Source organism: Nestor notabilis, unplaced genomic scaffold, assembly GCF_000696875.1.
Source record: "Nestor notabilis isolate BGI_N333 unplaced genomic scaffold, ASM69687v1 scaffold10226, whole genome shotgun sequence".
NCBI lineage: Eukaryota > Metazoa > Chordata > Aves > Psittaciformes > Psittacidae > Nestor > Nestor notabilis.
Genome location: NW_009932368.1, coordinates 23,120 through 37,505, shown reverse-complemented (window position 1 = coordinate 37,505; position 14,386 = coordinate 23,120). Strand labels below are relative to the sequence as shown.

The window sequence follows — 14,386 nt, the reverse complement described above, 5'->3', positions numbered from 1 at the left end:
ATATTTGCCTGGGGTCCTGGCTCTAGGCCGCTGTAATAGCAACTGATGTTGCTCTGTGAGAAATGCAATGTAACCACTTGCAGCAGTTTGGATAACAAAAGACCAACACCTTTTTTGGAGGTAAAAGGGCAGTGGTACTTTCTAAGCAAAGCCAGTTTAAAGTCAAAGTGCAAGAAACACAGGTTTCACTGGAAAACAGGCGTTTTCCTTTTTTTATTTGCCTTTAAAATGAGGTGGTAACTTCAGTGGGTAGGGCCATTAGACATTAAAATATCCAAGAACACATATATATTCAAGTCTTTTTGCTTTCCATGTTTTTGCAAACATATAATGCAATAGAAGCTGATTTTAATTTTTATTAAAAAAATGTTTCTCATTCTAATATTTGAAAAACATAATGTAGAAAATGAGACAAAATCTTCAGATGCCCTGGAAGGGTCTTCTGGGAGATTTATAAACTGCGTATTTCGTATGTAAGAACATTTGTTTTAATTCCCCTATAAAAGTGAGATAAATTGGTTTGTAATAACACAAGTCCAAAAATATCTCAAGTCACCACTTTATTTCCATATTACAAAATAACACAATTCACTGCATAATTAGAAAGCTGAATTAGATAAAAGGAGCAGTTGCTCCTGATCAGACTGTGAATGCAAAGCATTAGCCTACAGTAAGTATTTCTGACTCCTAAAGAGACTTTTCTAAGCTCTGCAGCTATAAGTTCAGTTATTATAGCCCAGCAGTTGAAAATCTATCCACCAGGTTAGCAAAGACCAAAAAGCCTGATCCTGCAGTGCTTTACTTCTGAGAGTAATCCTAGCTCATGAAAAATCATCCATTGATATAATTCGTTCTTAAAAAATTGCTGGTTATTAGATGTGTGTATTTTTCAGTCTAATTTTCTCTCAAGGTTTTGAAGGTAATTTTCGTTATTTGCATGAATAAGGCAAGAATCTGGAAAATGTAGAAATCTAAAATTCAAATGGAAATCATTTATGTAAAATGAATTATAAAAATCTAGGTGCCTTTGCATGTGAATGATATCCTTAGGGTTGAGTTTTCTCCAGTGCACTGCTTCAAAGTCTGATGCATTTGCAACGGCAGTGTGTTAAGTTTAAGTTAAAATTTGTCAAAATTCAGAGTCTGCTTGAGAGAGAGGGGGAGAGAGGTGTGGGTGAGAATGACCCTCCAGTATGACTTTGTCCTTATGTCACAGCAAATGTGGCTTCCAGCCCTCCTTGGGAGTGGGCTTGCAGAGACCAACATAGCATTGCTTTCAGAAAGCTTTGATTTCCACTGGCAGTAGTTAGCTCAATCCCAGTTCTCATTCATGTCAAGTTCAAGCATCTCTCACTGAATCTACATCTTAATTTCTTAATTTGATCTCAAGTTTGGAATTCAGATTCACCAGCCTGCTGTAAAAGTCGTGCATGAATTATTAGACTCCCATTGTCGGTTAAATCTCATCCTTTGTATTTTAAGTCACCCATTTGCATTCATGTCAAATGCTTTCAGAGAGTTTATCAGAAGAAGTGAAATAAGAAATGAAATAGTTTCACGTAAACTGCATTTTTATGTTTGACTGCTAAAACCACAAAGCAGAGATAAAATACATAAAACTAAGGCTCTGCATAATAAGCATATCTATTAGTTTCCCCTATCTTTATGAAGCTCCCAGTTGTCATGAGAAGCATTGTGTGTCACTCATCTTGCCTTGTTCTACAGAAGCTGTTTTCTCCCTTTCCTTTTATCTCCTGTTGGCATTTGCAAGGTAGGAAGCTTGGCTGGCATGGTGCTGCAAAGGACCCTGTTGACTAAATCATTGTTTAACCTTCAACCCCTTAATAGCAGCAGGAAAAAAAAATTATGCTGCTGCGCGCCTAGATAAAAATGTTCCTGGCACTCTGCTGGTTGCAGCTTTTGCAATCACAGCAGCCCAGGATTAAGGAGAAGATGTTGGGTCGAACCGTCTCAGGGTAAGTCACGTCCAAGTGTGGCCAAATTCCCATGGGATTAGTCCATGGAAAACCACATGGGTGGCCTCTGGCCATAGCATGTGGCTGTGGAGGTGCTCAAGCACTAGGGCAGAAATCTGCCCCCTGCTTTTGGGAGCGATGTCCCACAATGTCTTGAGAAACCTGTGCCCACTCTCCTGAAACACCCATGTCAGGAGCAGTGGCTCAGAGGACAGCAAATGGTTCCAGTGGTAGATGTTTGCTGGTAGCTGATGGTACCTACAAACCCACAAGCTCATCACGTGTAGTTAATCTGGTTCTGGCACAAGAGGACGTGGCTTCTGTGCAGGTTTCGAGGAGCTCTGCAAACAGGACCCTCCTCTTCTCTTGGTGTGTACTGTCTTCACTTGCTCTTATCTTCTCTTTCTGAAAAGAAGTGCTAGTATTGCATATCCAACTCATCAGCTGTTCCAAAATTCAGAAAACACCATGCATAGGTAACAAATACTTCTATGGGGACCCATTTGAAAACTTCTTGCTACACAGTGCTTTTGAAAGTGTCTCTTCCTCAAAATGCATCTTTCCTTCTGCTTTTCTAGGATGTTTAGCCGCTGTCACACACAGTGTGCCTGTGACATGTCTGTGAGTGTGGTGATATAAAGTTATTTTGCTTAACTGACAATTTCATAAAAATCCCTATGGGGAGCTGCTATTTTCCATGCTGAACAAGTAGTTGGATTTGGGTGGAGAAGATCTGTAACCAAACATAAATATGCCACTTCTGTCTGTGTAATATAAACAACTCATTATGTGTGTCATGCTGGCAATGCCGTGCCATTAGCTTTCATATTTTTTGCCTTGTGGTCCAAATTCCTGCTTTCTCTATAAATGGTCTTTATATTCTCTAGGAAAGTGAATCAAGGCTTAGTTGCAAAACACCACGATGTATTTTCCACCATATGGCTACTTTAACAGACTTTCTGCCACTTCAGGTCGTTTGAGATAACTGCTCCACAAAACAGCACTTTGAAGTACTGATACATCTTCTGTATTTCTGATGGAGCTCTTCATTGACATAGATATTTTATAACCTTGCAGAAATGTAGATCCTGCTCAGGAATACTGCTTAGTAGCAGCGCTCGTCAAGTTTAGTTACATATCTTGTATGCAGAAACAGAGATAATTCTCTGCAGTATCCTTTTCAGACTAAACCAGGACCGCAGGTGTTATTTAAGCAACCTTTCTTCCCAAGTATTAGTAAGTGTGTGTGGTCTGAGTACAGAGCTGGGAGCCAGATGGGCCTGGGTATAACGTCAGTTGTCAAGCATGCAGTCCACAGCATCTCACTGGCCTTTAGAGGTGTTGGTACTTGCAGCTCCTACAACAATCGCAGGAGGTTTTTGTAAAATAGAAATAATAATTACCTAACTTAGCGAGGCTAAAAGCTGGTAGTAAGTTACAAACACTTTGAAGTTAAGGAGGGTATTCTTCTGTTTAGCTTTCAGCCCTTAAATGTTATATTTAATGTATTTCACTTCTAGCTATTAAATTTATCTGATAAATATTGAAGTCCATTTTATTTATACCAGTGCAATGCATTTGACCCCAACTGAGTTACAGCTGATTTATGTGAACATAACTGAAAGGAGGATCAGCTCCAAGGAAGGAAATGCATTGTGAACTGTCTTTTAAATGTTCTAGAAGATAAATAGATGTAGTGCTTATGTACATGGAAAAAAAGGTAAATTGTATATAACTTTATATAGTATTTTATTATAGTGTGTGTGTATGTATGTATGTGTGTATATATATGTATACACATATATATATACACGTATATGTGTGTATTTCCAAGGCCAGGCTGGATGGGGTTTTGAACATCCTGATCTAGTGGAAGGTGTTCCTGCCCATGACAGGGGGGTTGGAGCTAGATGAGCTTTAAGATCCCTTCCAACCCAAACCATTCTATGATTCTATACCTGTAGTTTAACAACATTCAACTGCAAGTTATAAGGTAAGGAATAACCAGTCAGGTAGTAACTCCTCAGCGAAGAGCAGCAGGCAACAACGCTACCTGCCTGTGAAAAAATAAACATTGTGTTTCACAGCAGTGCTGTAAGATAAATTCAGAAAATAATCCTCCAGCAAGGCCTTCAGTAGAGCAGCACACTCATCTTTGAGCATCGCATGTCAGTGAGGCAGCTGGTCAACAGTAGTATCCAGGTGAGGGGGAAACAGAAGGGCCTGAGATCTTCCCCGTGACTGAAGTTGGGAGAAATTACCCCAGTATCTGTCAAAGGCCAAGGGGCAACATGGTACCATGCTGATCTTTAGAAGTTCTTCAAAAGACAAAAAATATTTAACTGTATAAAAGAAGGTGACATAGAACATGGTGGCCACTGTTGTCTGTGCCACCTGGAGAGGACAATTAGCAGCTTCGTTCAGGCACAAACTGAACCTTTCGGAGTCCTGAGTACTCTGAGAGGGTTTGGTTAGGAGGCTGTGAAACCTCCATTGGAGGGTGGGTTTAGGATGTGGGTAGACAGGGTGGTCTTGTCAGAAGTAGTTCTGGTGCCAATGGTTGCTTCTTGGGCAGGAGCCTCCTCCCAGACTCAAATGGTGTAACTTGTCCCAGTGTCTTTTCACTAGGCGAAGGTGAAATGGGCTATGTCCCAAAGTCCTGGCTTTGGCAAAGTTTCTGACAACATCAGTGCCATTTCCTTCTGGTAATGAGTAAATAGAAACTGAGAAGGCACTTTAGTTTCTGCTTGTCTGCACCTGTATAGAGACACACCCGTACGCAGAACGCTTTTTATCTTTCCTGTAAGGCATTTTATTGCTACCAGTGGTGGCCTTAATCACTATAATAGCAACTGTTTTGTGGATATAACTAGCAAGTCTGGAGACATTCATATTTTTCTAAATATGGGAATTTGGGAGTACCTGGGCAGAGTCAGCATTTTACTCTGCCATTATATTTATTCATGGAGTTTTCCATCAGAAATTCAGACTGATTAGCACTGCATAGGAGGAGAAAAGGAAATAGTGTTCTGAAGAAATCACCCTCAATGTGTGATGATTTTCCCATCTATATGTATTTGCTGTATATTTAATTTTTGAAAAGGATCTGCAGAGACACTGCTCCTTCTTCGGCTCCCTAACACCTGTGTTGCGCTGTCTCTGTGCCTTTTAACTGTGCCTAATCCTCTTCACTCACAAGAACTGTTCTAGTTTATGTCCTATGAAACGATAATAATAATAAAAGCTTTTCTACCACTGTATATTTCCATATGGTTTTGGATCCTTGTGCTTTCTTTGGATGCTGATCTCGTGGCAGTACCTGTTCTCTGACTTGCACATGTACTGTATTTTCATAACAAGCATAGCTGAATGTCAAGAGCACATAAATCATTGTGTATTCTCTGCAAAGTTATTTCAATGAATTGTAGAGAATTGAAGTATAGAAAATAACAAAAAACACCCCTACCTTTCTCAAACTTTTAAAAAAGTGATTTCTTTTTACTAACCTGTATTATTATAATTCCTCTTCTATAACTTACAGGAGACCTGAATTTAAATTTATACCAGTGTTATTTCAAACCAGATCTGTTCTTCACTCTTTAAATAAACAGGAAGCTATACCATAAGTATACAGTAAAAATCCTGTTGTTACAGGCAATGAATGTTTCTGTCATTGAGCCTCGAAGAGGCTGTTCATAGATCAGATAGCTGGTGTGTGTTGAACCTCACAGTGGTTTACATTGCATCTTTGGTTACAAACTCATTAAAATTTGCTTTTAAAAGGTTACCTAGTGTTTGAAATACTACAGCCTTCTTGCCAGTCATCTTATTTGTAATAGTGTCTCATGTGTTGTGTCTCCTAGCTCTACATACAAACTACCACACTTACAATATCCATGAACTTAAGTGCTTCAGTGGCCCTGGGAATGCTTTACATGCCGAAGGTGTACATCATCATCTTCCACCCTGAGCTAAACGTCCAGAAACGGAAACGCAGCTTCAAGGCTGTGGTCACAGCAGCAACCATGTCATCACGGCTCTCACACAAACCCAGCGACAGGCCCAACGGTGAAGCCAAAACGGAGCTGTGTGAGAACGTAGACCCAAACAGTAAGTACTGCTGATCTTCTGTTCGCTGGGGGATTTGGAGGCATTGACTGATATCTGAGGTTTAGGGGCTTTGTATTATTTGGCCTTCTCAGAGATTTTTGATCTCACACACATTTGCGTGAGAATTTGACTTAAATTAATTTTTTCTGAGTTGTGCCAGTTGGCAGCAACTCCTCATGAAATTTTTAGGGCTTAAACCCTGACAGTAACTGTGAATAAATCCTCCTCCTTTCCCTCCTCTGTGAGGGAGAGATCAGCAGCATCCTTGAGTACTGGACTCTTAGGCTTGCATCAAACCCAACCCTTCCTAACCCCAGAGGTACAGTTTGCAGGATGGATGGAGGGACAAGTACCAAACTCATTGATAACTCTGCTAACCTGAGTTATAATCTTCTTTCTTGCAAAATTCCTTTGCAAAAATCTCACAATCCTTGAAGATTCCCATTTAAGGATTTCCTCCGGTCCTAATGCAAATCTTGCCACTGATTTAAAAGGAAACTAGATCGAAAAGACACTTCCAGTTTCCTTAATGTGCATAGCATGGTATATTGTAGCACAAAATTACATACTGAGGCCATCAAATTTGATTTGCATTTGAATCTGGAAGGAGTTGAGGAAGGAGACAGCTGCACAACTTTGTAGCATATTGGAAAGGTTTAGGCATGTCTGCAGCTTTTATGAAAAACCAATCTGAATGTGGAGAAATGCCCTTTCCTTGCCCGTGATCCGTTCATCCATTTGCTGCTGAAATCCCTGCCACTTCTTGTCTATTAACTGCTGCCTGAATACCTGCCTCAAAGCAGAAACTGCTGTCAAAGCAAAGTGGAAACAGCCAGCAAATTATTGACACAGCACTTTTCCTCTCTTTATTCACCCCTTGACTATTTTTCTCTGTTTTTTTATCGTGCAGATATACAAAATACACCCTATGTAAAAAAACAAAATTTATCCTTGGAAACTGAACTATCTGAACTATGATTTTGACATAAGACAGTAAGGAAATGCTTTTCATAGGTTAAGGACCAGATTATGCTTCCTCCAGTCCTACTGAACAGAGCCTGCACTGCAAGAAGGGATATTAACTAGCAAGAGTGAGAGCTGCAGAGTCCTCTGCCAAGTCAAGTTTCTGTTAGGTGATACAGGCTGTGGTGAAGGAACCCCTTTCTTTATCTCTGGACTCTAAATCTACCCCTCACTATGGTGCTGCGGCTACCAAGGTCCAACCCTCCAGCTCACAGAGCCCAACCTCCTCTGGGTGTTCGGGAGGATGGCTGAGGCAGCTGGGTTGGGAAAGGCCTTTGGGATGGAGGGAGAGAGAGGAGGAGGAGGAGAGAAAGGGGTTTTGAGAGACAGCTGGGAAGGGCAGGTGAGTTGCTGAACTGCATTTCACTAATTGCTGCTCTGGTCAAATGAGTTGAAGTTAGTTACTCCTCCAGAAAAATCAGAATCTAAAAATTTCCATTCAAAGACTTGAACGACAACAAAGCTATAAAAGTTCTGATGATTCCATTTTCAGTGTAGAAACAGAGGTACACCTCTGAAGGAACTACAGCTTGGGGGTTTCCCTTCTGCTCTCATTCTACTGTGCTGCATCTTATTGCAGTTTTCACTTCTGAGAACATTTCCCCCCTGCCAAAGAACAGTCACATTTTTCCCTGGGAAGGAGATGTGTTTATTATAAAGAAATACTGCTTACTTAAACCCCTATGTTTCTGGTGAAATACATTTTTTTCCTCCAGGACTATATGCTAGGCTATGTTTATAAGAGGCAGGAGAAGTAGTGAGGGACAGAATCTCCCTGCTTGCTGAGATGTACTACGTTCGGCCTTAAGCATCCAGCCTTCAGTCCCAGTTTTGTTAACACTGAGTTAAAGCTGGGGCAAAATCCACTGGGAGCAAAACCCTCAAAATTGGTGTGCATGAGGGGAGAATGCTTTCTGTGAACCCAGTTGCTTACGTATAGGATTCTATAGTATATAAATTTGTTTATCTTTTTGTTCAACGTAGCCAGCAAGGAAATGTGCACTATTATTAATTTATATTAATTTATATGTCTTTCTCTGAGTACTGGGCTTTTAAATATTTTATGTTTTGGGAAATAAATTTTCTTTTAAATACTTTAATTATTTATACATATAGTACCATCTGTTCATATTATCAGCTGCACCTACTATGACTATTTCATTCCCTGTATATGTGTGTTAACAAAAATTATTAGAAAATCAAATGAAATAAGCTACTGCTGTACTTAAAGTATTTGGGCACATTTAGTCACAGCCTAGGCTACTACTGCGTTTAGTGGGAGCTTTCCTATAGCATTCAATAGGCTGTTAATCCCTAACATTCAACACGCGTCTTGTATGTCTATACAAGTTCAATATCTGAACTGAGAGGGTTTTTTTTAACCCTAATATTTTGCTTGAAAAAAGGAAAAAAATCTACAGTTCCAGTTTTAGGTGGAAAAATTGAAAACCATATCAGTGAGCTCAATAAAAGCAAAACCCCCAAACTTCATTTTCAGTGAAATTTTCAGTATGATGTTCATAAATAAATCAAGTTTTGATGTTTTCATAGCAATTAAACTAAAAAAAAAAAAAAAAAAAGAAGAAGATATTTCATATAGCAGATGGGGAATTTTTCAGAATTTCACCAATTGGAAAAGAGGAAATGTGAATAAAAAATTGCCCTGGATGCTTCCATCAGTGCTAGGAGCATTCTTTCAAATCTCAAATAGCTTCATTCAAAAGAAAACAAAAAGAACATGTTTTCAGTATTTCTCTTCTTAAAATTGGTTTCAACCCACTAACGATGGTTAACCATCACCTATGTATATGGAGGGGAGCCGGCGACTGCTGCAGCGACCTCCCTGCTGTGACCTGGGGAGCACAGAGATGGGAAGTTTTGGTTGTTCCCTCTGTGCAGGCTCCTCTGGAACCCACTATGTCAGGCTTAAAGTAAATTAATTGATGGGTATTAAAGGATGAGTCTGAGACCCATCAGCGCTGTGCAAAGCTAACTTAGGTACTGATCTGGCTTAGCTACCAAGTGTTTTCTCCTAAGTGGAAAAGTACAGTTGGGTTTTCCAGTTTGATTTTCTATTGTATCTCCTGATGCTGCTGCTCTTCATGGGTTGCTCAGGTACTGGAGACTGGAGTTGCCATGTCTATTGAAATACACAAATGTTTCATATCTCCTAAGATATTAACACTGAGCCACCAGCATGGGGTTCATGTACCTCCAAACATTGGGGAGTTTGGTGACTAAGCCCAAATTTATGGCCTGGCCTACTTATATGCCAGAGTCAAAACCAAAAGCAAAATGTGGATGATTTTACACAAAAATAGCTTGCAAAAAATCTCCATGATTTAGTAGACCTTTAAAAGAATGCCTAATGAACTGAAGATGTGCATGTAAAACTGGGAGGTCTATAAATTACCTGAGTGGCTCCCTGAGAGCAAGTTGTCCTCAGCAGTGGTGCTGAGCATCGTCTGGAAACGCTGTGCACAGCAATCAGGTGATCTGCAGGAATTTGAGCTCAGAAAAAAATGAGCAGAGCACTCAGGAGAGCTGGGATCAAGCACTGGGGGTTTAGCATGAGCATAAAAGAAGAAACTGCATTAATGTGGGAGGAAAATCACTTGAAATGCAGTGACCTTATATCCCACCCTCAGCAAGAATGAGGACTCGCTGTGTTGCAGCTTTTTATTAGGATGTATGGGAAGCAAGAAATACCAGAAGTTGAGCTGCCCAGCCATGGTCTGGGAGGAGTTTCATGCTGAATAGGATATATTAAGGTCAAATTTTTCAGTCTACAACTGTGTTGCTTATGAAAACTTTTTTCATCATTCCAGTTTGCCATCTGGCATGAGCATGCTTTAACTCATTCAACAGCTTTTTCCTGCTAATACATGTTTGCAGCAGATTCAGATGAGCAGAATTCAGTACACAGCAGCTTCCATCCATGTAACAAGTTCATTCTGCCCTCATGTGTCTTTGATTGAATTTCATACTATTTGAGAAGATGCTTCTCACCAAGTCTGAAGTTGAACAGATAGTGAGTGCTTCTGCTCAGTTGTCTGCTTATTTCTGCTGCAAGAGCAGAGTGTCAGACTATGACAAAAACATTTGAACGTCCAAACCATACTTAACTTATATTGAGATTTACATGTAATTACTCCTTTTTCCTAGCAACTTGTTTTAATTTGTGGCTTTACCAAACAGAGTGACAGGGAAATCAGCATCTCGGTTGTTCGGTAATGAGAAGGTTGTGCTTCTTTCAGGCTGGACGAGCAGACCTTACAGGAAGGGTGTTTGCTTTCATGCACTTCCCTCTGGAAGCAGCCGTGAGAAGAAAGCTGAGCTGCTCAGTACTTCCTGGGACCCGCTTTTCTGGGACTGGCTTTTCTCAGGGGGTGTTTTCTTGCAGAAATGGGGATAGGGATTTTCAGGACTTGGCAGTGTTGGTCTTCCAGTGTCACAATTTCCAATTTCATGGGGAAAAGCTCACCATCTATGAGAATGGCTCTGAGATCGAGTAGTGTGAAGTATCCTAGTAGTAAACAGCAAAGAATAGGAGGCATGCAGCATCTCTGTGGCAAAGACCGAGTAAATCAAAATGACAAACAACTCTTGGACAGATGGAGCAGCTCTGGGGAGGAGGCCGCTTTCCCTGAGCAGTTTAGCTGGGATTTGTTGAGAAGTGGCAAAGGAAAAGTGTCACCATGGGCTAGCCAGAAAACTTTAAGGTCTAAACACTTAGAATTTTCAGTCTAATTTTCAGTACTGTTACAGTTTTGTGGAGTTCTAAGTTAGCAGGTGTTTTGAGGGCTCTGTAACCCATACAGACATATTCAAGGCAATTTTTTTCTCTTTCTCCTTTATTTAGCATTAAGCCAAACTTACTTGCCTGTTGATTCAGATCTCAGTAGTGAAGTGCAGTCACTGCCTCTTTTCCCCCCACAGACCAGGCACTGTTTGCATGTTTCCATTTTAAAATGATGCTTTCCTGTGTGCTGTCAGGTCGTGTCTATCGTGACAGCAGTGTGTGCCCATCCTCGCCTTTCTCTATGTGTTGAGAATGGACATTGACTTTGTTGGTTCCCATCAGCGAGCTGTGGATAGTGTATGTGGAACAGAACATCTCCTGACTAGGACAGACATGCGTAGCCCACTGTGTAAATGCTTCTGTGCTGTGCCTTGTTGTGTTTGTGTATTCATTCCTGTTCATACTTAACATCACTGACATGATATTGCCTATTCCATTCCTTAGGAAAAAAGCTAAAATGGTTATTGAGGATTCTGAGGAACCTGAGAGTGACTGCATGGGGGAGGAAGGACTGGGGAGTCTTAATCTAAAGCCAAAATGTTCCAAAATTTGTTCAGGGGAGAGGAATAAAAAACCCCAAACCAAACAAACAAAAACCAACCAGACTTGATCTTTCCTGAACAGCTGCTCCCATGTTCAGAGGTACCTGAACTTCTGTGAACTGGTTCATTTATTTCTAACCGAGAGTTAATTTCATATAGTGGCACCTCTCAGCTTTCCACTATCACTGCTATAATCTGGGCCCTTCACTTGGATTAATGTCATGGCCTCCGTGACAGGGCAAAATTTGAAGAGTTTATTATGAACAGACATATTCTACATACCAATGTATTTACTTTTCCTGTAAGAGTGTTCAAAAATCTGTTACTTGGTACACTCTTCCACCTACTGTATAGCTTTTGCCTGCTTTCCAAAAAGGTAAGGAAAAAATCTAGCTTCTTACTTCTTTATTCTCAAATTCTTATTATGATCATGATGATATACATAAATACATGAGTAATGTGCATTAGTGGAACTATGTTAAAACAAATGTCTAACTTAAAAATTGTTCACAGATCTATTACTGAAAGCTCCCTCCCATGAGGGGAGTGTTCCCTGTGCGGAGGGTTCCCTTCCATCCCTCCTTTTACTTTGAAAAGGGGAGACCCAGGACTCAGGCGATTTTAATCTCTGAGCTGTATCCCAGCAAAACAAGAGAGTAGTGGTCTTCTGCTTCCCACCAGTGGAGGTGGATCCCGATCCCAGTAAAGCCGCTGAAGATGTAGGTATTTGATAGCAATTTAAAAAAAGGAACAAACGAACAAACCAATGATCAGAAGTTAATTATGGCAATCAGATCTAACAACTAACAAAATGTTTTCTGAGTCATTTCCAGCAGCTTTACCAGCAGGGTTGCTTGGCAGCATAAAAATAACGTTTGCTAACGCATGAGCAATCTTCTTTACTCTAAAATTACAAATGGCTCAAAAAGAGTTTGCAAAATATTCTTTTTCACCATGGGCGATCCCAGTGACCACTCCTGTGGAACCACGAGTGAACAATTTTTGAGGGCTGGCTTTTTCTGAGTGTTGTGACTGCCTCTGTGGTCATCTTGTGAGCTAATTTCATCTCTGTGACTTCATCAGCCAGGAATTACTGTTCTTCTAATGAAATCAGAGGAATGAGAAAGCATTTCATATCGGAGACAGATAACTAACAACCGTTAAATATTTCTGCAATTCCATATGTGCTCAGATGGCTTTGCCCGCTCTTTTAGGGCTTTGCCCAGGTGCGAAGGGTGCTGGCCTGGTTTCTGTGGTGCTGTGCAGTTGGTGCTAGAAGAAATTGCTGTATACAGCCTTCAGAATGCTTAGCTGATCCCTAAATAGGTGAGAACTTTTATCAGCAAAGGTAGGGATGTTGCTTGAATTGAGTCTCTGAGTCATAGGAAAAAAAATGCTAATACCTTTAGCTGGTGTAAATTGCCACAGCTCCAGTTGCAACTCGGCTTGTGAAGTTCTTGTGAAATGTTCAAATTGCTTTTTATTGTATTTGAATCATGCCCACTACTCTAACTTAGCTCCAGCAGAAAGCCTGTTTTAAAGTGAGAAGATCTTCAGGAATACCAGGATGACCCGCATCACCAGAGGGCCAGGGTCAGAAAGGTCAATGGTGGGGAAATGTAACAAAGTAGGAGAAGCAGAGAAGGGTAGAAAGGGCCACTCATTATAATTGCAAATCAAATGTGAAAGAGTAAAGGGTGACTATGTGAAGATGAAATTGAAAGAGATGAGAATTTTCTCTCTTTCAAGAAGATGAGAGAAGGAAAAGATACCCTAAATCTCAGAGAAATCACTTTTTTTTTTTAAATATAAAATAAGAAAGTAAAAATTAAAAGAATTAGGAGCTCACACAGATTTCTAAGAATGACTTTATTCCATGTAACATTATTGTACAGTGTAAGGAGTACCTGCAAAGGTACACAAATAATTTTGTCATCCAACTCCTATAAAAAGTGAGTGGCCATTCTGATTCTTGAAGCAGATTTTAAAATTTGAGCCACACAAAGCTATGACAAATGCTACAGTCGAGGATGGTTTGGGCTTGTGATGGTCTTGCCGATGCCAGTGCTCTTCTGCATCAGGTTTTGTTTTCCATTTCTCACCCGTGAGTGTTTCTGTTCCAGCTGGGCTGATTGTTGTAGCTCTGGTTGCTGTGTTTTGATTTGTTCTTCCAGGAATACAAAACAAAAACCAGCAAGAAACAATATACTGTATTAAAAACAAAGCAGTGATATCAGGAAAACATCAACTTAGTTGTAAATTGACACTTGTTTTGCTAGTAACATATTTGTGTGTAGGTATGAACACTGTGCTTAAGCTGTTACTTGACTATATCAATTTCTGCTATGTGATGCGTGGAGAGGTGCATTTATAATGCTTTTAAATTGTTTCCTGTGAGTGACAAGTAGGACTTCTTTACTGTTGGGACTGATGAAAATACAAGGCTTGGAAAAAAACTCTACGTGGTATCTGGGTCAGGGAAAAAAAGTTGTCCATCTTCTGGACAGGGCAAAGAAACATTAAATGCTTTTGCAAAGCTGTAAAGTCACATTTGGTACTGTAGAAATACCTACAGCACTTTTCTCCCAGTCCATCGCCAAGCAATATGCCTACAGGTCAGGAGGAGGAGACAGCCCACCGAATAAAATCAGTGTGATATCTGAAAGACCTGGATCCATCCCGTGGGCTTTTGGAGCCTCCGAGTGCATGTCTGGCAAGTGGTGCCATGCCCTCTTGCCTCCCCTGGATGGTGACTGTGAGATGCTCATGCATCGCAGATGGGATCATGTAAGTCCCAGAAAGACAGCTCCTCCCTTCTGCTGCTTTCCAGACTTGACGAGCAGGACCGTAACGTTTTGAGGGCAGCAGTCTGACACATCATGCCAAGGTCAGTAAATTCTTCCTCTAAGCTGGTGCAAAGACTGTGGCTTTCT

The 14,386-nt window shown here is 40.5% G+C and overlaps 1 protein-coding gene across 1 annotated transcript in view; it reads left to right on the top strand.

Annotated features, from left to right (window-relative positions):
• LOC104400479 (metabotropic glutamate receptor 7-like) overlaps positions 1-6,086 on the top strand; it is a gene marked incomplete at its 3' end in the record, with an annotated part of 66,293 nt that extends 60,207 nt beyond the window's left edge. The window contains 1 exon segment of the mRNA XM_010016350.1: positions 5,840-6,086. Within this exon segment, the coding sequence (XP_010014652.1) occupies positions 5,840-6,086 (247 nt within the window).
• Positions 6,087-14,386: the final 8,300 nt, after the last annotated feature.